Source organism: Bombina bombina, chromosome 1, assembly GCF_027579735.1.
Source record: "Bombina bombina isolate aBomBom1 chromosome 1, aBomBom1.pri, whole genome shotgun sequence".
In the NCBI taxonomy this organism is placed as follows: Eukaryota; Metazoa; Chordata; class Amphibia; order Anura; family Bombinatoridae; genus Bombina; species Bombina bombina.
In genome coordinates, this window is record NC_069499.1 from 185259205 (window position 1) to 185286179 (window position 26975).

Consider the following 26975-nt stretch of genomic DNA (forward strand, 5'->3'; position numbering starts at 1 on the left):
ACCATTACATGCCACGGCACATACCTCTGTTTTTCAAGTGATCACAGTCTGTCTTCCCGGAGTAGTTTTACTCGTACCTTTGCTCCGTTCTCGCCAAGGATACAGCTGGATGTTCTGTTACCGCCACCAGGTTAGCGGGAAGCGCTCCTGTGCACTTTCTGGTTATCGCGTTCCAGGGTCTCCTGTCTTGCGTGTGCTTCCTGTTTGTTGCGCTGAACTCTGCAGTCACGCTCGAATACCTCCGTGCTCACTTAGGCCAAAAATGAATAGCATACACAAGGAATTGCGAGAAGCACGGAGTGTATTACAAGCATAAGTGGTTTATTGGATGAACAATCCAAAAATAATAGTAATATCACAAACAAAGTAGTGGTGGAGGGCAGTGCCTCCGGGGTAAAATACAGTGGCTGTCATACACTATGGCTGATGCGTTTCGTCCTCTGGAATAAGCTCTGTCTTTCCCACTTTTTAATTGCTTACCCATGTTGTAAAAGATATTTAAAAACTTATTTCTCATATCTACTTGTCCAGCAGTATATTTATGATAGTAATAATAAATATAATTAGCCCTCGGATTGTAAGGGCTTAGTTTATATTTGCCTCAATACTGCTGGCTTTGATACTTTCATCAATACTAACCACAATTAATAAGGAAGGTTAATTATACGACTGGGTTCAAGTGTTTTTAATTTTAGCTTATGCTATTGTATGTGTGGATAAACTTCAAACAATTTTTGTTAATAAACTTTAGAGTATGAATGAATTAATTTATAATTTAATTTTTTGCTTTAATTGTTCTTTGGGCTAAGTCATAATTTTATACACAGATCTGAGCTATCTAATTACAATTGTATATCCTATTACAATTACTTTGTTAGTTGTGTTCTGTTCTTTGCTCTAAATCTGTGGCAGGAAGTCCTAACCTTCATAAGTATACTACTTATTTTACTTTATTTGTTACAATATATTGGTTTCCTGCCCATAGTACACTTTGCCCTCCCCCACCCCTTACTAATTCTAAGCGTTTCAGCATTAGCCTTACTCATAGCCAAGCTAAAACTCTAAGCTCGAACGTGAAGTTAAAAACACTAGCCTCCACCTTGATTGGACACCGGGTTCTCACGCCCCCTCTTGTGTATGTATTACCTAGCCTGCCTTTCATAAACCATTACCGTGATATATAGAAAACTCCTAGGTGAATCTCACTGTATTTAACATCAAGGGCGTACATACTTAAAAATAGAAATGGTGGGGCGGAGCCTGCACTCAAAGCGGCAAGACACGTCTTCATGAAGCTCTCTGTTTCTGAACCTATTTACACAATTTAACTATAGCAAATCTATAATATTTATTCTTTTGGAGCAGATATACATTTCTGAGAACAGATATACCTTCAAAGTGGAGGTTTTGACAGTGTTTCTGCCTACGCTCTTTGAATCAGCTGCGCAACAAGCTTCTGCATGGCCCTGGAAGCCACCTTTGCAAACTACTCCACGCACAGAGTTCAGTAACAGAAGGGGACCCTGTGGAGGTTAAGGAGCGTAGGTCTGGGGCTGCCGTATAATAACCCCCCCCCCCCGAACTCCGGGGTTATAATATCCTGTAATAGGATTAAAAACTCTTACTCTTGTGTCAATCAACTTAAGCGGTTAACATACTGCCACTCTGTTAACCTTTATACTAATCGTTGCCTGATAAGTAATGACAGTCCGGATACACAGTGGAGCTGTTCCCTCCGTTATGGAGGCGGTAGAGGTTTGGGGGTCTAATATTAGATTGCTAATAGCGGAGCACTTTCGGACCCTAGAAAGTCACTTGCGCACGATTATAACCCAAGGGCTGGCAAGAGATGGCCATATTGTTTACAAGGGAGCGCATACTAATGTGAAGATCCCAAGCAAAGTTGCGAAGGGTGCAATTAACAAGAGAATGCAATGCCTGCCTATTCAAAGAAAACAGAGGCATTGGATGCTGATTAAGAAGGCTAACTCTATAAAATGGGCACACAGAAAACAAGCTACTGGCTCTGATCGGATGATCATACACAAACTGAAAGCCCGGATTTTACAGGCGGCTAAGATGGCGGCTACTAAAGCAAAAGCACTACATCGGCATACAAGGCAAGCAAGCTACATGCCCAACGAAAGATACTTGACAGGAGCCCTGCTAACACTAAACCTGCCAGACAGAGCTGAAAGAAAGGAGGGCACAGGAACTAGCGAGGCTTACTTATTTGCAGCACTGCCGCTGTGTATTCCCGGCTCTTGGGACACTTTTAACTTTCATGATTGCAGGATCTGTATTCACCGGTTCCGCCTCAATCGCACAGGAATTGGTTAGAGCCTTTGTGGGGGACAATAACTTTGTGTTACGATCCCTTTTTTACTTTGCCTCTACTTTCCTATAGCCTCCTGGAATAAGAGCTCCAATCTTCCCTCTGAGACGTCACTGCTTTATAGATTTTCCTAAGTGTATGGAGTTGGAAACACAAAGGTGACATGACTGTTGCGCTTTTTTTTTTCTTTTCTTTTTCTCTGCAGAGTTTAAAAAGTGTTTGCATGAGCATTTTTACAATCCGATATTATTTCCAACTCACTGTTTATTAAGTTCGTTCCAGATGTACTGTTAGACTGCCATTTAAGTGACACTTTCTTCTACTGAAGTCAGTGAGTACTCTGACTATACCCACTTAAGACTATTTTGACGAGATATCAGCAAAGGTCCTCACAGTCTATTATTGAGTTTTTTACTTATTCAATGTTTACCCTTGCAGCAGAAATTATTGTATCTCATATGTTTAACCTAAGACAAGTTGGGAAAAACCAGGACACAATGGGTTGCTAGTATGAGTTATAATTGTTTTCACTGCTCATTTCAGGTTATTAAGCTAAAGATCACAGTTTGATCTTATTGTATTAGAGTTATATCCTTGAGACATTTTGTTCTGAATTTTGTGAGTGTTGTTGTTATAACTTCAGAGTTGAAAAGTGCATACATATAAACTATGAATATGTGCTTAAAGATCTATGGTATATCATTTAATGCCAATTCAGGGAGGATATCTTATTTGTTTTACATCTACAGGTCTGTCACAAGGTAAAAGTTATATCCTGTATTAATTGTGCTATATATTTTGTGCTTGCCTTTGACATAGCTGTAGATTAGAAAAGTGTCTAACTAATTTATGAATAATAGATTAAATAATCCACACCTCACTCCCTAATACCTAATCCATGAGAACATCCTATTTGACATGTGTTTGCAGGTCTCTTGCCCTACTCTTGAATGTCTAGGGATTTATTAACTTTAATTGTGGTATGCCTATACATTTAACAGTGCCCAATTTATATTGTTCATCAAAACTCGCAACAAGCGTATACAGCCACTCCCGCATTTATACTCCAAATACACATGATAGCCTTTGAGCTTTATTTTTTATTTTTTTAATTATTTTAATTTAGTTTTTTTATTTCCATTGCTCTAGTTAGTATTTTAAATGGACGCCTTGCTGCCGGCGGCCGGGGCAGTGTGAGGTTTCCTATTTTAGATTTATCAAGCTTGATACTAGAGCCTCAGTTATTGTTTATACCTCAGCATATTCATAAAGGCTATCCATCTCTTTCTTTAAATATTCTCGGAGAAATCTTATTGTCCTATCTATGGCTGATATGGTACTACAATACGAACACAGAAGTATTACTAGTGATCTCCTCCAGGATTGATAATAGTTGAGTCTCCCTTCTGTCTTCAATTAGTGGCCTACACCCCGTCTAATCTTATGCATATTGCCTATAACTTTTTCTTTCTCGCAAGCCCCTACAACTTATATAGATATGTTTATTCACTGTGCGCACAACTCCATCTTAAACTAACATCATGAAAGTTCACCCTAATCAGATTACAAGTAGAGCCCTATCTATAATTTCATCTAACTAAAAGAAAAACATGGTTCAACAGTTGAGACCCATGAGCGGTCTCTTATTATTTCAGTTTACCGACTATAATTTTCAATTTCTACACTGTTTAGAGGTCCAAGAGTGGCCTCGTGAGTCAGTTAGGAGGCATACCGTTTTAAGGAAAATATTGTATACACTGTCTGTGCAAAATATTAGATGAGCTAATGTATATATTTTTCTTTTTTTTTTGTCTTATACTGGTTATATGCTTTGTATATGTTTATTTCTGTTCCATGTACCAGTAATTGACTTCCTAAGACTGTATGCCACGAATTGAACCACAATAAAAATTACAACAACAAAAAAAAAATAGAAATGGTAACAGCTGTGAGTTCAATCTCAAGACATTATTAAATATGTAACTACATGAATATGCAGTTTATGCGAGGGAATACATAATGTGGTAATACAATAGCTCTATATAACTACAAATAAATTAAGTTCTAATTAAAACAAAACAAAATTGTGCTACTGACGTATTAACATCAAAGTGATGGCAATGGTGTGTTAAGGAAGGGCCATCTTGATTGGTGCAAAGAGCCAAGAGGGTGGAACGGAGGTATACCCGCTAGATGTCTAGAAGTGTCAATTACTATCCTCCTAAATGACCGGGAAAGAATTCCCACCTGCTCACTTAAATATACTGACTTAAAAGCACCGTTGGGTCTCAAGGGATACTAGCAATTATAATGTCCGGACTCGAGTCCCTTTCTAAGCCAACTAATTAGAACAAGTGGCGAGAATATCGGACTGGACATTGTAATCTGGGATAGAAAAGGGGAACTATGGGAGTGCTATATTAATGAGGAATAGATAATAATTAATAATTGTTCAACCCTATATTTTATAGGGGGGCAGTGGACATTTGGACCCACTGTGACACACTGATCTGGGATACTGCTATACTAATAGAATGTGTTCAAAATTGGAACTGTAAGGGAACTGAAGCTTAGACCAAATGCCCTAGTGTGGAACTTAGTGGCCAGAGGTGAGGATTACCAGAAGTTAATTAAATCAAATACTGAATTAAGGCCTTCTGGAGTTCTCGTTCTAAATTTAAAAATCCAGAAGGCCTCCCTTTCTCCTAATTTCCGTACCCTATCAACTCCTCCTTTCTTGGGAGGTACTTTGTCAATGATTGTCCAGTAGAAGAACCTAAGATCTTTCTGGTGGACACCAGCAAAGTGTCTAATGAGGGGTGTAGTTAGTGTGCCTACTCTAATATCTGATAAATGCTCTTTGATGTGGGTCCTAGCTTCCCTGGTTGTTAACCCTATATATTGAAGGGCACAATTTTTGCATGACATTACGTATATTATGTATTTCTGAAGTTTTCACCTGTCACCGTGGAGCAAAAGGTTTCCCCTAAAATCACTCTCTCACAAGCTACACAGGTATGATGGTGACAACGGAACATGATATTGCACCTGAGCCAAGAGGAATCAGGGGAAACATTACTTTTGATCCTAGTGGGGGCCACAATGTTCCTTATTGTCCTGTTCGTTTTATAGGAGAACCTTACCCCTTGTTCAGCTATATTGACCAAGCCATCATCTGCTGCCAGAAGTTTGAAATGTTTGTCCACTATCTTGCATATTTCACTATACTGTCTTGAGTATTCAGTAATGAAAGTGTTTTTGCTATTCGAACCTTTATTCAAAAGAGTACCATTATGGGTGTTCCTTCCAACACCCAAAAGGTTCGCTCTTGTAATCCCCTTAACAGTTTTTCTGGCCTTAGATATCGTCTGTACACTATAGCCTCTCTCCTGCAGCCTCTCGGACAGATCATCCGCTTGTTTTTCATAAACTGATAATTCTGTACAGTTTCTCTTTAAGCGGATGAACTGACCCTTAGCTTCACCCCCCGAAAACCCTTTGGGGGTGACAGCTAGAGGCATGGAGTAGCGAGTTCCCTGCAATTGGTTTACGATATACCTCCGTCCTTATCCTCTGACCAGGTACTCCTTCAAGTGCAATGTCAAGGAAGTTAATTCTTGACTTTTGGACCTCAGAAGAAAAGCTGATGCCGACAGCATTATTGTCAAGATACTCTATGAAGCGGGTCAGGGACACATCATGACCACCCCAAATGAACAGGAGGTCATCAATGTAGTGTCCATACCAAATTATTTTTCATCTGTAGGGGTTCCTCTCTCCAAAGACGTGGGACAGATCCCACCAACCCATGAACAGGTTGGCATAGGAGGGGGCAAATTTGGCCCCCATTGCCGTCCAACGCCTCTAGAGGAAGAAATCCCCCAAACTCAAAATAATTATGGGTAAGGAGGAACCTAGGGACCTCAACTACATAATCAACAAAATTAGGATCCCCACCATGATATTTTTTCATGAAGATGCCTATTGCCTTGAGACCATACTCGTGTATTACCACATTATGTATCCCCTCGCATAAACTGCATATTCATGTAGTTACATATTTAATAATGTCTTGAGATTGAACTTGCAGCTGTTACCATTTCTATTTTTGAGTATGTACACCCTTGAAGTTAAATACAGTGAGATTCACCTAGGGGTTTTCTATATATCATGGTAAGGGTTTATGAAAGGCAGGCTAGGTAATAGATACACAGGAGGGGGCGTAGGGGAAGTACGTTAACCTGATTGGCCACATTACTAGTGGGTGTGAGAACCCGGTATCCAATCAAGGTGAAGGCTAGTGTTTTTAATTTCACGTTCAAGCTTTGAGTTTTAGCTTGGCTATGAGTAAGGCTAATGCCGAAACACATTAGCCATAGTGTATGACAGCCTCTTGTTCTTTTTTCACCCACTGTATTTTACCCCGGAGGCACTGCCTTCCACCACTTTGTTTGTGATATTGCTATTATTTTTGGATTGTTCATCCAATAAACCACTTATGCTTGTAATACACTCCGTGCTTCTCGTAATTCCTTGTATATGCACTATAGCAGGGCTTGTCGATCATCCTAGTCAAATTGAGATGATTTAATTCTGCAGTCCTTGAGGTGGTGAAGAGGCTAAAGTAGCTGCAGTACCAGAGTTTCAGGTGTCCGCAGCTTCATAAATGTAAATAAATAATGCTTTGAGGAGGAGCCTCTTTCTGACTTAAAATCTTAAAGCAAGTTTAATGGGCCATAATACCTAAATGTTTAAACACTTGAAAGTGATGCAGCATAGCTGTAAAAAGCTGACTAGAAAATATCACCTGAACATCTCTATGTAAAAAAGAAAGATATTTTACCTCAAAAGTTTCTCAGTAGCCACATACCATTGTAAAAGACTTCTAAGCAACAAATCAGTATGTCTGTCCCGGGACAACGGAAGGAGAGAGCATTCGTGCACACTCATCTTATTTCCCTATTCAGTGTAGGGAAGTTTACTATGAAATCTCATGAGAGTTAAGTGAAATCTCATGAGATCACAGTAAAAGAGTTCATGACCTCAGCACTGCTGATGCTGATTGGCTGCTGTTCATGTCTTCATTTTTTATTTTATTTTACCTGCAGCTGAGCAGCAGCTGAGTATAACTTTTTACACAGAACTTACTCTGCTGAGCTGAGGAGATTGTGAGGTAAAATATCTTCCTTTTTTACATAGAGATGTATTATGTCCCTTTAATAAAATTAGAAGAAAAAGTCTGGTAAGGAAACAATTCAGTGATAAACTATATCCAAAATGTCTAAAACAAAGCAAAACCATGATGAAGCCTTTATTATGTGGTCTAATGCATTAGGCCTTTTTGTTTTCTATATGTAATGTCCCGTCTTTGTCTTCTATGTCAAGTCTACCTTTTATGTAAAGTTTTTGTCATTTGTAAGATTACAAATACTCATATGCTAAATCACTTGAAACTGATGCAGTATAACTGTAAAAAGCTGACAGGAAAATATCACCTGAGCATCTATATGTAAAAAAGGAAGATATTTTACCTCACAATTTCCTCAGCTCAGCAGAGTAATTTCTGTGTAAAAAGTTATACTCAACTGCTGCTCAGCTGCAGGTAAAAAATAAAAATAAAGAAATGAACAGCAGCCAATCAGCATCAACAGTGCTGAGGTCATGAACTCTTTTACTGTGATCTCATGAGATTTGACTTAACTCTCATGAGATTTAATTGTAAACTTCCTTAAGCTGAATAGGGAAATAAGATGAGAGTGCACGTAAGCTCGCTCCTTCCGCTGTCCCGGGACAAACATACTGATTTGTTGCTTAGAAGTCCTTTACAATGGGATGTGGCTACTGAGAAACTTTTGAGGTAAAATATCTTTCTTTTTTTACATAGAGATGTTCAGGTGATATTTTCTAGTCAGCTTTTTACAGCTATACTGTATCACTTACAAGTGTTTAAACATTTGGGTATTATGGCCCTTTAACAGTTTTGTATTTTTCTTGTACCACCAAAATAACATAGAACTGAATTGTTTAAACAGCATACTGGGGGGGGGGGGGGGGGGGAAGCAGTTTCCTCATGGAATCCCACAGTGAATTAGTGCACTAATTATTAAAATAGAGCCTTCCCATACTTGCATAATCTTGTTTAAGGTCTCTTTATTTTTTGTTTCATTTACTATATAATAAAGTTTTTTAGATTTGTAAATAACTTCCTTGTACTGACTACATTTGATTGGTTAAACTATAACATATAGGTTGGAAAATAAAATATAAAATTTCATTTAAACATATTCATAATTTCTTTGCCTTATTAAAATATATCATTAAGAAAATACTTTTTTTTCTGTCATAACATTGTAATGGCTGATAAAAAGTGATAAATACATCATTTAAGGGAAGTGCTTTATTTTTCGATAGAAATAACTTGTGTGCTTAGATAATTCTTAGCTAAGAGCTGTAGTTCTTTCTTACCTTCAGTGACCTTGAATCACTAATAGCCCAGTGTTAGGGAGCATTCCTGTTTGCTTGTCAGGAGCTCAATCATTTTAATAGTCTACCTGTGTTTAGGCAAGGTTACAACTCTAGAACTGTTGCTGTTTGGGAACTATTAGTATAGCTCATAATCAGTCTACGGTTATTTCATTTAAGCATTTAAAGCGCTTGTTTATTATTCGCTGTGGTATCATTGCACTTTTTTCTATCTATCTACATATCTCTATCTATCTATCTATCTATCTGTCCCTCTGGTTGTCTGTTTGTCCATCCACCTGTCATCTATCTTTCTATTTCTCAAAATATCAATCCTAATATTACAGTATTTACATATCTGAATGTTTACCTTGTCTGCTTGTTTATCTATCTCTCAAAATATAAATCTTAATATAGATTTATTTATCTGCATGTGTATCTTGTCTGTCTGTTTATCTATCTATGTATCTATCATCTTTTTCCCACCCTCACTTTCCTTCTCTCACTCATTTTCTTCCCAACTCTTCCTCCCAAACTCGTTTGAAGGAAAAAAGGTGAAAACTGAGGGGCGGGAGGTGGTGGTGTGGGGGGTGGCGGGGGTGAGTTTAGACAGCCAGTGTTGTCAGTTCTCCTTCCAGATATTTCATTCATGTGCAGAGACCCAGAACAGTAGAGAAAGTGACAACAGCAATGGCCAGTCAGGACATGTCTGTCCTTATATTGCTGCTGCTTAAGCCTGGAATACACCCCTCATTTTAAAGCAAGCGCCACAAATAGAGGTTTGCTTTATATTTACTTTCTCTTCAAATTAGTGCTGTATTAATGCTAGAAGAGTAATGGAAATGGTATTTTAATTTTTCTTTTGTGAGTAGGTGACATTGAATATCACAGCCTGAGATAATGAATCTCACTTCCCAAAGCAATTAGTACCAGTTTATATTTATGGACACCAGAGTCTGCATTCCTTTTCTAGCGCTTCCCAGGTGGGGAATTGTAGATTGGCATCTAACAGTCATTCACACCACTCTGAAGCCTGTGCCTTCCTGCTAACATGCTTGGGCAGGTGTTCTTATTTTATACTCAAATACTTTTTTTTTATTTTGGAAAATTAAGAGCACATTGACATAATTTAGTGATTACTAATTTTTTTGTAAATTGTTACTATGCAAAGACTATGATTTCTAAATGGAAATAACTTTTATACATCCACATTTTAGGTTATTTTCATTCATTCTATGTTTGCTTTTTACGCCATAATTATTTTTTTCATATTTTTTAATTGCCACCTTATAACCATATCATTTACAACAAAAGTGATCAAAAATCAACAATGATCGAATCATTCATTTTGAGTAGGGTACAGTCTAGACATGTGCAATTCGTTTCGGAAAATTCAGCAAATTCGGAGATTCGGATCGATTCGAATTTCCGAATTAAAATACTGCCGAATTTACCGAATAAATCCAAATTAGTTCGTTAAATTTGGATGGCCATGGATTACACTAGTATTGTACAGTATATTAGGTTATATCACTCTGCTATGGGTTACACCTAATATACAGTACATAATACTAGTCTAATACACAGCAAACATTTCCGAACTGAATCGAACCGAATCTAGCCGAATTTTTTCGAATACGAATGAATCCGAAATGAATCGAAACAAATTAATTCGAAGTTTTCCGAATTCGAATCGATCCGAAACAAAATTCTAAAAACTCTGAATCGATCCGAACCGAAACGAATTTTTCGATCATGCACATATCTAGTACAGTCTGATTCAGTTAGATTCTAATTCAAAATTAAAGGTACATTAAAGTATGTTTTTATTTATGCATTATAAATGATTCACAACATTTCAAAAACTATGCCTTGTTTTGCAAGCTTAGGACACATCCCTGAATAGCGTCATGAATGTTGCTTGCCCTTGCTGTGTCCAATTAGGGACAGATAAACCTGATTTCCCATATATGTCAACCAATCACTGTGTAGCATTAAGAAATGCCAGTGTTCTGCATTCTACGAAATGCACTCCAGCCTCTCTACAGGCAAAATAAATAATGAAAGTCAGTTGCCTAAATGATGTATGATTAAATGTTGTGCAGAGAATGTGTCTTTAAGAGCTTATCTTAAAGGGACACTGTACTGTTTTTTTTGCCAACTCTATGGAAGAATAGTATATAAACAGGTTTGCTTTTTTCTGTTGCATGAAAAATGTGAAGTAAAAGTTTTTATTTTAAGTTGGTTTATCAGTTGTGTATTTCCTACAGTCATTGGCTGTTAGGTACTTCCTGTTAATACTCATTGGGTGATATGTACTTCCTATATACTGTATATGCATTGGCTGGTAGGTACTTCCTGCCTACTAATACTGATTCGCTGATAAATATATTGGACCTCTAACATATCTATTATGAGGAGTAGCAGGAATATACATTAATATAAGGCCACTTTTGGACCTTTAATACGCTAATGAAACACATAAATTATGAGTATGACATATACTTCTAGCTTGTAAAGTATATATGAAGAAATCACATCCTATAAAAGTACAAAAGTAATTATCCACTATGGGGAACAAAATAAGAAGAGGAGCTCACCAGAAGATGCAGAAAAAAAACAACAACCTCAAAATAGTTGGTTAAAATGAGCTTATCACTATGGAGATACCCCTAGAGGAGCATAAAATCATGAGAGTTTTTCCACTTATAACATGAAATGTTCCTATAAGGACATCATATACATTCAGCTTGTATATTTGGGCAAAATTAAATAAGAAAAATAATATTAGCTATCATCTATAGGGGACTAATATACAATGACTGAAGTATAAAGAGAGCTTAACAAAATATATCTTGCATATTTGTGGGTGGTACTGTAGGTATAGAAGTTTTGGATATTTATTTCAGCCTGAGTGGGTAATCACCATATGTTTTGCGTGGGATTTAAGGAGCAAAGCCTATGATCATAGAATATATTCGACAGTAAAACCCTTATATTGTGAGTGGACCTAGAGGTTATTAGGGAAATGTCACCGTCTTCTGGAATAACAGATACTCTTATCAAACTGTTGCATAGAGCTCTCTGCTTACTTGTAGATATCTAACATGAACCATGTTAGTATAATTATTGTAACTTTGTAGGGATAGAGAGCAAGGTAAATCTACACATCTTCTCTAACCGTGATATTAACCAATCATATTAAATTCAATAGTGGGCATTCCTACTGGCATATATAGTTAGCATGTTCTAAATTTACACTGTATTCTGAATATATACATTTATCCCACGGGTCTAGCGAGCCCTTTATATACCTTCAAATGCCCAACATGAACTACATTAGCACCGATACTGGGACTTATTTAAAAAAAAAAGTTAAAACAAAAATATGCATCAACTCCACCTGTGAGACTGTAAAACACATATAAAATTCAGTAATGGGTGTTGCTACTGATACACATTTATCATGTTTCAAGTTCACACTGTTCGCATATAATCCCTTACCCCTTTCCTAAAAATAGCTTATCATATCACAGAAGGTTAAATGATAACATCCGACTAGAAAGTCCTCATTGATCATTTGCCCATCATATATATATTCTAGGCCTGGGGAGCTTAGCCTTAACATCAGATATATATGTCATTTAAAACTGTCTACGTATGTGCTTAGGGACTTAACCAAGTCCAACTTTAATTGGCATCAATGTATATGGGAACTTGGACAGCTGTGCTAGGGATGAGTTCCGACCATGATTATCTCTCTTCTGGTCTGCAACCTCATAGATCATCCAAAATTTATAGGCTTTCTGTACGATTCGAAGCGGCCGGCCGCACAGCCCCTTGTACAGGGTAAGATCAGGTTGCAAACAGATTTGATCATGAAGCTGGTCAGAATGGGCTCTTCTATATTCCACATCTTCTGCGCTTTCCACACAGCACAGGTCTCTCTGTGTGTCTCCTACAGGGTCTCTGTGGAGTACGGGGTATACGCTGACATGGTAGTTGGAGGTCGGTGTGTAGACAATGGTTTATAAAGGCTAGTCATCTGCATCGCTATGGGTCTCTTTCTCTCTGGATTATGCCAACTTCTAGCTGCCTTAAGAGTGTGATCTCCTTTAGAATTCTGGCAACACAAATCACAGGTAGGTGTTCCCTGGTTTAGGGGTTTCATTGCATTCATTATAATGTTGTGCATCTGAATTTCAAACCGTTCCAGTAAAGCCTGTATCGCATGGTAAGTCCCTTCCATAACTGGATTCTTTTATGTTGCGCTCATTAGGGTATTAATTAGGTAGAAGTTATTTCCATATAGCTTTATTAATTGTGTTTCAGGGATATAAGGCAGCTCATATAGTTGTTAAACCTGACATATCAGGAATCAGGGAGGGTAAATGAGGATCCAGGCTGGTTACTAGGCCTCCACTGTGTACCTCATCTATTCTGGTCTGCTAGGCTGGAATTCGAAGTTAAAAACATATGAGTCCGTTCTTTGGGTATTATTCTGCAAATCAACTGTGATTTAGGGCTTGGATTGTAGGTCTGAGGAGTGATAAGCAACGGATCTATCTGCTCCAGAATTTTGCCGAAGTTAAAAAGCAGCCATCTTGGTCGGTGTTCGACCTGCCCCTACCATGTACATTTTTAATCGGTGCACCACTGGCTGATTTTACTGACCACCCGACAAAAATGTTTAGCTAAAAAAAAGCTAAATTAGTTCAATTGCAATGAAAGCTAAACTATTTGTTTCATGATTCAGATAGAGCATGCAACTTTCTAATTTACTTCTATTATCAATTTTTTTGTTCTCGTGGTATCTTTGGTTGAAAAATTGGGATCTAAGCTTAGGAGCCTGCCCATTTCTGGAACACTATATGGCAGCAGCTTTGCAAGAATGTTAAACATTTGTAAGAGCACTAGATGGAGGCACTATTTTCTGCCATGTAGTGCTCCAGACACCTACCTAGGTATCTCTTCAACAAATAATATGATAAAAACAAAGCAAATTTGATAATAGAAGTGAATTGGAAACTTGTGTTAAAATTGTATGCTCTGCCTGAATCACAAAATGAATCTTTTGGGTTTCATATCGGTTTAATACTAAACGTTTCAATGTTTATTGCTCAAATCATTATTTAAATAAGTTTGTTAAATTATGCAATTAATTTGTGCTTTGGATAGCAGACAGTGTTATAATATTAGAAAGCAATACACTAACCACAACCAGCTACTTTGGAATGCCATCTGGCAACATTTTCTGTGGAGAACACTGCGTTTGTACAAGGTGAGACTGCTAGGTTCTGGTAACTTCACAATAAGAATCACAGTTTATTTTCAGCTCTGGTAGCTTGTACTTTAGCAATACTAACACTTGAGTGAGAAAACTTTACTTTAAACTGGTAATACAATCACACAGATGCTTGTGATGGACTTGTGGTATGGGTCAGATTTTAGCCTAGGCAAACAAGGCACTTGCCTAGGGAGGCAGATTTTTTTTTGGGGTGCAGCACTTTTCGAAGTGTCACTACAAACACACACACTACACCCACACATACATACACACTGAACTAAACATGCACATTGCATTACACACACTCAGCACACACACACTCCCACCATATACACACACCAGCAATCCAATGTAATCAAGGATATGAATCCGAAAAGTTGTCTTTCTATGTCGGCTCAATAAATTCTTTGCTTTTATTACTGGTGGTGCTGCTATCTGCTTTTCGATACCATACACACGCTCACAGACTTATAAACACACACAAACTTGAACATGAACATTTACTTTAGAAATGCCATGAAAAAAAGTCATATTACACCCCCACCAAAAAATATTATGGCCAAAAAAAGCCTAAAACCTGGAGGGGGCAGCAGAATTTTCAGTGCCTAGGGCAGCAGAAAACCTAAATACGCCACTTGTAAGCTAGGCCCCAATTAGCAAAAGTCTGTAATGGAAAATGTCATTATTTAATGAAATATGGCAATAAGGCATATTAAATAAATGTGTCGCTCAACCACTTTTAAAAATCATTAAATGCAAATTAAAATATAAATAGATATTAAAACAACATACAAAGAGAGTGGCCCATTTAAATAGTAAGGAATAAAATCTGGGTAAATATGGACAAAAAGGCAAATTAGAACTAGACTCTACCAATGTGTTACATAATACACCCAAAACAAAAAAATAGAGAAGAATTATAACAACTATAATTCATTAATCAATTTACATAAATTAAAAAAGCAACAGAAGGAATCCATAATCCATATAAGAAGGCCCCCCCATTTAAGCATGCACACACAAACACAGTTATTTGCACACCGCAAAACAACTGCAAAAAAGAAAGATCCCTAAGCAGAGTTAAAAGTCTATGTGATGGCACAGTGTTAATGAGTCAATTGGAAAATGGGCAATTCACAGTCAATAAAACAGTCCACCTGTGGCACCTGTGGCACCTGTGGATGACAATGGATGGCATATGGAAATCATTCAGGATCACATTAAAGAATAACAACTATAACGGTAAACAACAGCTCACTGTACATAATCTCCTGGGAGACCACAGTTAGTTTGTCTACTAACACCCAAGTCTCAGTCACCTAACATTCTGTTACCCAAATTCTGAACTGGTTGCTGTATCTGTGGTAGTATTGTCCCCCTAAAAAACACAGGCTGCTTTCCTTTGCAATAAAATATGAGTCAACCACCTCTTTTGAGATACAGCATACCTCCCAACATTTGTGGCTTAGAATTAGGGACACAGGAGGTTGTGGGTGGAGCTGTGTTGGGAGGGGAGGGATCATTAGTGGTTAGAGGATGGGAGTGTGGGTGTTTCTGGGTGGTCTGTGGGTGTTTCTGGGTGTTCTGTGGGTGGGGCTAAGGGAAATTCTGTAAAGAGGGACATATGACTTTCTAAGAGTGACAGAGCTCAGAATCCGGACTGTCCCTCTCAATTAGGGACAGGTGGGAGGTCTACAGGGCTGTTAATATCCTTTTATCATAACTTAGACAGCATATGGATGGTAATTTGTTTTATCTTTCATGATTAGATTGTGAGTTATCTAAGAGGTAGGGACCCTCATCCTTCTGATTTAGTCTGCTTGTTTCTGTCTTGCATTTCTTTTTTGCAAAAAGACAAACGATGATCGTTAGGTATCTAATGTTACTATACTCACACAGCACGTACTGCAATGACTCCTTAGGTATGCAACATACATTCATTTTAGCTCTAGTATCAATTTATGACCAAATTAAGAGTTAAGTGCAATTTAACACTTCCGCTTGAGCGTTAGTTGCACTAGAAGTAAGCTTTCTGCGCTTGTTGGGTTGCGCTCATATTACGAATTGAAAGTAAACTGTTTTCACTCTCGCGCTAACCTGAAGCCGAAGTTAGAATATTGTGTTAACTTATTCCCCCATAAAAGTCGATGGAGAAAAAAAAGTGGAATATATATATTTTTAAAGATGTATATGTATGTATGTCCTTGTTAAAGCCCTTTGTCTGCCTTTTTTTTCTAACACCTGAGATCTCATATCTTTGAGCCTTTAAAACTTTTTTTTTTAATAATTGTTTTTAAATGGTGTTATTATGAGAGTACCCATGCGTTGTAATGTATTTTTTTATGTGTTTTGAGCAACTTTTATGTTTCGTGAAACAGTTGACCAGAGCTCTGAAGTCACAATAATCATTCTACCGTAAATCATGATTGCGCTCAAGCGATCACTTGTAATACCAGTGGTAAGCCCGACGAGCGCAAACCCCCATAATAAACCCCTTATCGCTCGTGTGCAAACTTTTGCACTCCACTTGTTATTTGGCCCTTAATCAGCTTTAAATTTACAATTGACTAATTTGCTTCTTTCTCGTGTTATTGTTTGTTAAACAGCATACATAGGTATACTCAGGAATACAGTATTGGGTGCTAGCTGATGATTGGTGGCTACACATATATGCCTCTTGTCATTGGCTCACCGATGAGTTTAACTAGCTTCCAGTAGGGCATTGCTTCTCTTTCAGCAAACGATGCCAAGAGAATAAATCAAATTTGATAACAAAAGTATATTGGAAAATTGTTTAAAACTGTATGCTCTGTCTGCACTCACCTACCTTAAAAGCAATCTGGGGGCTCCCATCAACTCCCATTCCAGGGCTTCCCGTTACGTGCGGTGACGTTACGCGCAGTGACGCGATGACGTCACCGTGCAACTTTATTTAAAAATTACAATGGACAAAATAGGGAAAGGGGGCATGCTTCTTAGAAGCCTGCATCTCAGGCATCTAAGCAGCTACCGACCCCCAAGGCCTATCGTTGGAAAGATAATCACGTAACCTTTCCAACGGTATATGTCTTGGGGATCTGGGGAGGGGAAAGGAAAAAAAATTGTTTAAAAATAGTAAAAAAACAAAAAAACTTAAATCCAGCGTAGCACTCAAGGGTTAAATAAATATATCTGTAATGCATTGTGCTTACATTCCCATTTTTCTGATATGCATTCTCAGTTGTTCTACTCGTTTCTATTGCAGTGTTGGTGACGACCTAGTCATGGCGCAATCTTCAGATTTAAGTGCTGTGGGGGTTCCTGATCCTGAGGACAACACTCCAAATATGATTGTCTACAGAAAAGTAAGTTCTTCTAATTACTCGTACACTACTTAAATACAATATGATCACGTATGCTCTGGCAGTATAGGAAAAAATAACTTTTTCCATAGGTTTTCATAAATAAAAAATAATCATTATTTTTGTGTGAGTGATGTCAAATATTTTTATATTAAATGGAAACTAGCTGATATTTTTTATAAAATACACAATACAAATAGGTTACAAATTGTTGTAACCATTTTTTTCTAAATATAATTATTTCAATGACATTGTATCAGTGTGCTATGGGGCAAAAAAGGCTTAATTAATTAATTAGTGTTTGTTTATGACTTAACCAATACAGTTTGGTTAGCAATCAATTTTATAAGAACCCAGCCTGTTAAGGGTAAATGGACTCTCATAAACAAGTGCCTTGCATTTTAATCCTGAAGTTAAATTTTGTATTTTTTATTTTATTTGATGTATTTCCAGTACAATTGATTTAGATACAAAGCAGACATTTTGTTTCTGCACATTTTCCTTTTGTAGCATTCACCAATGAAATTGAAGCTCCCACAAGAGAGGCGGGACAGGACACACCCCTGTGGAATGCCACTCTTAGGGCCCAATTCTTTAAAACTGCCAAGCATTGAGATAAATATCATGGCCCTCACATCAACAGACATCGGTTCTCTAACAAAACTTTTTTGAGGCATTAGGGAGGAAGGGAAAAAGCTAAAGATAGGAAATTAATGCAGTTTTGTCTAATTTTCCTTTTTTCTTGACTTTTTTCCTTTTCTAGGGAGTGTGGGACAAAAGCAAGAGGTAGACAGGTGTATTTATCAGTTTTGTTAGCTGTCTTATGCCGCATTTGGCAGCTAATGAAAACTGCAGAATGCACGTCTCACAAGAGGTGTTTACTCTCCCTTTATTCTGACTTTATTGTGATATGCTGTATTATGCTGTATTAACTGAAAGATTACCATAGGACCTTTAGCAAATGTTATGCTCCGTATAACTGCAGTTATATTATTATGGGGGCTTGTAAAGTGCCTAACTGCTTTATTTCAGTGTAAATGCCTTTAAGGGGAAAACGTGGTTATATTGTTTGTTATCATACATTGAATTAAACATACATTTTAGTGCAAACACTAAGCATGTAATTGTTGTACTACTCTTCCCTGGAACCCTGTGTTTAACCACCATATAGGTATTTAACACATGGATAAAGTCCTGCTTGGGAGCCACAGAGAACTGCTGGTCTCAAGCAAAAAATAGCTGGTGAGCCAATCAGCGGCTGCAGTAGTACGAACCTGCCAATCACCAATTATGTTCATTTCAAAGATGCAATACTTATGGCTTCTAAATGGGAATTTACCTATGTATTTAATCCATTTGTGGAGGTTAAGCACATAGCATTCCTCAGTGAGTAGTACAAAAATGACATGTTCTAATAAATTAGCGCATGTAATTTTTGCACAGTAATGTCCCCTTAAAGCAGTGTTTCTAAACTCAAGTACCCCTAACTGTCCAGAGTGTTCTGCACTTCCATTTCTAATAGGAATGGATTTACATGAAAAGGGAACAAAATAAATAATGAAAGTATATTGCAGATTTTTTTTAAAAAAAAAATATATATATATATATATATATATATATATGATTTATTATTTTATATTGCCATCTCATCATGTTTAATGTCCATTTAAATAACAGAAAATCTGACTAAGCATTAAAGACAAAGATTTGCAAGGATAGTATGGTACTCTGGTATCCTGATCCGACTCCAGAATGGTACAGGCATTTTACTTGTTGCTTTTATTGAACTGATTTTTTAAAAATAACCTAAAAACAACAACAACAAAAAAACAACACTTGGCTCAAGAGTCTTTACAGTGTATATAGGAATCCTCATTTATTAAAGCTAACAAAAAAAATAAACATATTCACTATGTCACAATCTGTGCAGGCACTGTGTATACTACCTCTAAATCTAATAGCTAGGGACCAGTTAAAATCAGCACTGTGTCATTAAAGGGACAGTGTAAAAGTTACTCCCCTTTAGTTTGATCACAATGATCCATTTTACTTGCAGGAGTGTATTAAACTGTTTACAAATTGCCACTTTACCTTTATGTTGGTATTTGAAATAGCTGTTTTTGTCTGTTGTATTCCTACCTATGCTGAAAGTTTATATACTTAATTATAGGCTTACGAAAAGCTGTGTAAACATAGCCAGCAGAAGAAATTACACTCCCAGTGGGAGGTAGGGGAGATAAGTAATACAACGTTCATTTTCAGTTGTTCTCTCTAAGGCAGTGTTTTTCAACCAGTGTGCCGTGGCACACTAGTGTGCCATGAGAGATCCTCAGGTGTGCCACGGCAGACTGACAACAGTGTGACATATTTTTTAAACTTTGCTTGTTTTTTACTCCCAGTGCAGGGGTAGATTGTAGGAGGCATGGCATAACAGCACAATACATACAGTATGTGTGTGTTTGTGTGTATGTGTATATATATATTCTGTATTAGGCTACAATGTGTGATTTTTTTTAAATTTTGGGATGGTGGTGTTCCACAGGATTTTTTAATGTAAAAAAGTGTGCCACGGCAAAAAAAAGGTTAAAAATCACTGCTCTAAGGGACTGATATTCAAAAGCTCACAGCTCTGGTGAGATGATCTAAAACATTTTGTCAGTATGGTGAGGCCCCCACAAAAATGTCAGAAACACACATTTTAATTTGAAAGATATTTATCTCACTATGCAGGGTTCTCGATGTGAAGAAGAGACTCCTACATAACAATGTAAGGTCTAAATAAATCCTAAAGATTTTGCATGATTTCTCTCCAAGCCGACGAGCTTTTGAATATATATATATATATATATATATATATATATACAGTGAAATAGAACTGGATCCAAAGATCCGATTTATTTGGTAAAAGAGAAACCAGACGTTTCGGCTCTACCGTGAGCCTTTCTCAATGGTATACAGACAGTATATTTAAGTATTGGGCTTTGGTATACAGACAGAGATAATGCAAAGAAGCATATGTGTGTACAGAAAGTGATAAAATAAAGGAGTTCTGATTTCCCTGCAAGCTCAATCCATTTTAATGGTTTATGTTTTGATATTCATGTCCATTTTTGCTTGGTGGTAAAAGAGTAGACTTGTGCACGGCGGAAAAATTTGTTTCGTAACGATTCGGATGTTTTAGAATTTCGTTTTCATATCGATTCGAATTCGGATACATTCAAATGCATTTGTTTTGGATTCGTATAAATTCGGATGTATTCGGTTCGGATTTGATTCGTAAATTCGGAAGTTCGGTATGTGATAGGTGGGATGTGCTGTGTATTAGACTAGTATAATGTACTGTAATATTAGGTGTAACCCATAGCAGAGGTATATAACCTAATATACTGTTCAATACTAGTGTAATTGTGATTAGTCCATGGCCATCCGAATGTAACGAATAAATCCAAACTAATTCGGATTTATTTGTTTGTTTCGGTGCTACAGTAATTCGTAAATTTGAATCGATCCTGTCACGATTTTCTTGAGAGGATCTATTATGCAGAGAAATTTAAGTAGCTTTTATAATATTTGACATAATGTAGCAAATATATTACAACTATAACACACGAGTTACTGTTGATCTAATTTTGCAACTTAGTATACAAAGAATTTTATCCCATAAGAATAATTCCCTTCTATTCTTAGGCATATGAGTATTCTCTAAAATGTATACAGGTATATACATAAAACAAAGCGTAGCTAGTTGTTAGACACTTGCTTTTACAGGACTGTGTTCATTTAAGTGTGAAAAAACATAGGAGGAAGAACCACCGGTAAGTTAACATATGAACCAACGCAATTATAAGTTCACTGGCTGAGGAACAATAATTTGCATGAGCTGAGAGTTTTGAACAGCGCAAGAAAAGATACATGAGGAACCAAACTAGATAATGTATACTGAAGTACCTTCAATTGCTGTGGGAAGAGTACCTCTTACCGAGGTTAAAGGGACACTGTACCCAAAAAATGTCTTTCGTGATTCAGATTGAGCATGAAATTTTAAGCAACTTTCTAATTTACTCCTATTATCAAATTTTCTTCATTCTCTTGGTATCTTTATTTGAAATGCAAGAATGTAAGTTTAGATGCCGGCCCATTTTTGGTGAACAACCTGGGTTGTCCTTGCTGATTGGTGGATAAATTCATCCACCAATAAAAAAAAGTGCTGTCCAGAGTACTGAAACCAAAAAAAAGCTTAGATGCCTTCTTTTTCAAATAATGATAGCAAGAGAACAAAGAAAAATTGATAATAGGAGTAAATTAGAAAGTTGCTTAAAATTGAATGCTCTTTCTGAATTACAAAAGAAAAAAATTTGGGTACAGTGTCCCTTTAAGTGAGAGAAATTTCGTCACAACAGCCGTCACGGAAGATAATGCCTCTTTGAAGAGGTGAAGACAGAAGCCGATGAAATCCGCAATTCACGGAAGAGGCATGCAGCCTTGTCAGCTGATGACTTGAAGCTGTAGCGGTGTGAGCAGCTGATTGAGTCAGATGACGGGTCGAAGTTAACTGCGGCTTGATGTTTAAAGCGTGTTTGCTGATCGTGGCTCTGATGTCACAGGATATAACAGCTATGTACAAAGTAAGGAAATTCAATACATGTAGGTGTAATATCCAGAGGAAACAAACTTGAGAGGAAACACAATTAATATTTCCTAAAATATTATCCAGGTCTTGACTGAGGAAATATGAGGGGAATAATAAGTAAGTTCCATAGACCTCGAAGCAGAGATTAGCCAGGAAACGAGCAGGATACAAATTTTCAAGCAATTTGGAAATGGATAACTCCCTCTATTTAAAGGGAAAGGCTTAAGTGGAAGCAACAGAAAATACAGGTGTTTTAGTGTAGCGCTAGTTGAAACCCTTGCTACATATACTTCCCTGTTCTCACAACAGAAAAAAGTTGTTTTTTTTGGATAGAAAATAGTGTATATGTGCCCTAGAAGAAAGCTATAGGGTTAATTGTAATTTCAAATATTTGATGTATATCAAATGATCATAAGTGAAATGAAAATATTTGCAAAATGTTTGCAAAAATGTGTGCAAAGTGTGTTTGCAAATTATTTGCCAATATAAAATAGAAAATAATTTAAAAATGTGTTATTTGTGCATCTTAAAGGAATAGCACATGACAGATCCGAAGCTCCGAATTTGACAAATTTGTCCGAATTTCGATTCAGAATGAAACAAAACGCACATGTCTATAAAAGACGCACAGTGGTATGTGGCCAGTGTTTGGCAGGTTCAGCCAGAGATTGAACCTAGATGTGTTTGGTGATAACCTCTCTCTCTACCAATGGGATAATTATTCATGTTCATTTTTATTGTTCTATAAAGGCAAACATTATATTTTGTATTTAAGATACTATGCAGGTTGTCTAGTAAGGTAAGAACTAATTTTCCAATGATATCTCTTAAATCCAGTAAACTATACAAGACTGATATCAGGCTCTACAAAGTAGCATAAGACCTTGATGTTTTTTATCAGTGGAAAAAAATAACTTTTCCCTTACTCTAAATTTAGCCGGGGTGAAGGGATTTTTCTTTAAAGCTCAACCTTGTATGTTTGATACCAATCTGAGCTGGATATTGTTGGGAAAAAATCATGTTCATTGTACTTTATAGTATCTTCCTTTGAATATGATGTTCCAGCAGCAATTAAATCAATGCTGCCGGACAAGAAATATTACTTTCAAACACAATGTCAGCTTTGTATACATTTAAGTAAATTAATTTACTTTGTATTTAAACGGATAAATACGTTATAAACAGTATTAACTTTCTGCACTTTCTTACACTTTTAATATCTGCAATATGGCTTCTTTTTTTTAGTGCTCTACCAAAATTAACCTTAAAGTAATAGTAAATTTGCTTTATATACAGTATGTTATCTTATTATTAAATGTAAACAGACTTGCTTTTATGTTTTTTTGTACAAATGCACATAAGTATTGTTTATTATTTAAAAGGACAGTCTACTCCAGAATTGTTATTGTTTAAAAATATAGATAATCCCTTTATAACCCATTCCCCAGTTTTGCATAACCAGCACGGCTGTATATATACTTTTTTTTTTTTTTACCTCTGTGATTACCTTGTATCTAAGCCTCTGCAGACTGCCCCCTTAATTCAGTTCTTTTGACAGACTTGCATTTTAGCCAGCCGGTGCTGACTTATAAATAACTCCACTGGAGTGAGCACGATGTTTATTTATATGGCGCACATGAACTAGTGCTTTATAACTGGGAAAAAACTGTCAGAATGCACTAAAATAAGAGGTAACATTGAAGGGCTTAGAAATTAGCATATGAGCCTACCTAAACATAGCTTTCAACAAAGAATACAAAGAGAACAAAGAAAATTTGCTACTAAAAGTAAATTGGAAAGTTGTTTAAAATTGCATGCCCTATCTGAATAATGAAGGTTTAATTTTGACTTGACTGTCCCTTTATTTATACTTACATACTTGTCAGTACTTGCCTGCCCCCTCGATACCATGCTTTATCTAACAATGACGTTTAGGTCACTCATCCAATCCTAAACTTGCACATTTATTTCAATCAGTCATATGGTAATGCTTGGGATTGGGTAAGTGACCTAAATGTTAGAAAAAAACCTGCTCTAGAGGGGAGCAGGCAGGACTTGAGTATGTAAGTTTAATAAAATAATTAAAATAATTATGTGCATATTTACAATAAAATGAAAGCATGTGTGTTGTATATATTTCATAAAAGCTAACATTACATATAAAGCAATCCTTAATACTTTACTTTCACTTTCAGCTTGATTGTTTTATTCCCTATAACATTTTTATTTATTCATATTTAAAAACTGCTATGCACTTTCATTATATAATTTGCATTTCCTATGCTTTAACTGTGAAAGTTTTAGGGCTAGATTATAAGTGACGCAGTATATTACGTTTTCGCAATCACGAAAACTCTGCTAGAATTAAGATTTTTGCGCTAGTCGGGTTGCGCTGTTCTTACAAGTTAAAAAAACTTGTTTTGCGCAGGCAGTAACCCAACTAGCGGAAAAATCAGAAATTTGAATATCGCGTGCGCAATCACGTATTCCCCCATAGACGCCAACACTGATTAAGCGCTCGTTTCCATTGAGTTGTTAAAAATGGAGCCGTAAGATACCAAAGTTGCCGACAGCTAAAAGTAATTTATGGCTCCATTTTAGTACCAGGTTTCTATTGAAATATGTTGCGCATTGCATGAAGTCGCTCTTTTCGTGTAGGTGTAAGTTAACATTGTGTTAACGCTTCCATCCAACGTTGGATTTCTTGAAAATCAATTAGTTGTTATGGTAACCCGACCTTACACTATAAAATTTACGTTTAACGTCTGTGCTCCTTACCTGTGATCACCGCTAGAGAGAAACAAAAACAAAGATACACTTATTTATAACGCATATTTTTTAGCTATAAGCAAATACAAATTTTTATTAAAATTATAATAGTATGGTTTATAAAAGTATGGATCAGGGGGTGGGAGGTGTCAGGGTAATCCCTACATTAGAGCAAATATTAACCATACACGCTTACTGATTAAACCCTTTACTGACGTTAATTCACAGCTACAATTAGCATCCTTCTAATTGCCAAAACACAATCTCAAAGCCATGCATGTCTACTATTTCTGAACAAAGGGGGTTCCAAAGAAGCTTTTACAACTATTTGTCTTATGACTGCAGTAGTTGTGTGTAAATCATTTCAGTGAGAAACCCAAAGTTTGTGAAAAAGTTATTTATTTTTATTTTATTTAATCGTATTTAGCTGCCAAATAGTGGCATCAAATAAACCAAAAATGGGCCAAGATCAGTACTTTTGGTTGTCTACTTTAAAAATATATATAGTTTTCATAGGCAATTAAAAAAAACAAAAAAACAAAGGCACTTTTACTGTTTTAACAGAATGATGGTTAAATGCTACAAATTCACTGGTACTTTGGCAAAGTTTTTCTCAGAAATTCCCAATAGGGAAGGGGTTAATGTCCCTTGAACTTACAACTGTCCTTCAAGCTGTAACATTTGCTATTCCAATTAATACTTTTGAAGAGTAGCATAATTATGTTACTTCAATTCTTCTTGATTAATCATTAATTACGTGTTTTGATTATCAGGTTAAAAGAGCATTTGTCTTTGATTAAACCCTGTTTCAACCAAATTTCTGTAAGATATTTTTACAGCAAATACTGACTTTGAGAAAAAATATGCTATTTGCATAACCATTATTTTTTGATATTCTCAAAGATGAGAAAACCTTGTAGATATGTTTAATGAATTACGGATCAGAATTGTCAGATGATCCATAAATATTTTATGTAATATTATTGAAATGGCTGTTTTATATATGCTGATGATAAGTTTATTGTCTGCACAGCCTCATTGAAATGCATAGCAATTATAGATTGCTACAGATATATATAAATAAAATGATCGCTGGGGAAAACAAATAAAGCCTATTTATATGTATCCAAGCTATATAAATAGAACATTTCTGGGTTACAGCTGCTCATTGTGGCTGCTTTGCTCAGATCTCCCAGGAGACCCAGCTCAGAATCCAGTTCCATCTATTGTTTTCGTGGTATCTAAAGTTGCCTTTGAATAGAGGGTGATACCGTGAAATCATTGATGTTCTTATTTGATTGATTTCAATTATGTACCTCCCTCAACAAACTGAATTTGTAAACTAATTATTGTTAGTGATGTCAATGGTGTTGTCAGATACAACGTAAATATTGCTAATGAATTCCAATCATAGCCTTAGTGATACTATAATATCTGGCAAATGTTTGACTTTTTGATGCATCTATTAAAAACAAAATGAACATGCCAACATCACAGAGAACCTCATACCCAGGTAATTAGGAAGTTGACTGGCGAATAGCTGTAGGTCAACCAACACAGGAGCAACCATTTGCCAGAAGGACAGAAAAGTAATTTCTTCTCTCCAGCATCTTCCATACTATAAATTTCAGAACCATGCCCTACAAGAAAACTCTTCACCATGCACAATCTACAGCAGCTTACTTAGCTGGCTAAATTACCTTCTGTTCTACAGATGAGTTAGGGGCTGAGCTGCATGGATAAATGTGAATTAGCACAGCCTCGCAGTTATTTTATCTAACCAGCCTTTCCTATGCTGATCACCCATAAATACAGTGGTGGACTTTGTAGACTTTAGATACTTATTCAACATGTTGCATTTCCCTTGAGACCTTGACTCTTTAATACTGTGTCAATTCCAGGGATCAAGTCAAGCAGGAACGCATGGGAACGGACAGAGAACAGAAACACTTCAGTAAACATTGCTGATCCTCTAGTAGTGGGCAGTAACAAATGAATTTGCTTTGATTAACTAAAGTATTTACGGCTAGATTTAGAGTTCTGCGGCCAAAGGGGTGCGTTAGCTACGCTGGCTTTTTTTCTCCCGCACCTTTTAAATAACGCTGGTATTTAGAGTTTACAGAAGAGCTGCGTTAGGCTCCAAAAAGGGAG

General features: G+C 36.6%; 1 protein-coding gene across 1 annotated transcript in view; it reads left to right on the top strand.

The window, feature by feature from the left end:
• Positions 1–26975, top strand: part of RGS6 (regulator of G protein signaling 6) — an 848561-nt gene that overhangs the window by 95987 nt on the left and 725599 nt on the right. The window contains exon 2 of the mRNA XM_053697770.1: positions 17329–17428. Within this exon, the coding sequence (XP_053553745.1) occupies positions 17348–17428 (81 nt within the window). The 5' untranslated portion in view covers positions 17329–17347. The remainder of the gene's footprint in view (positions 1–17328; positions 17429–26975) is intronic.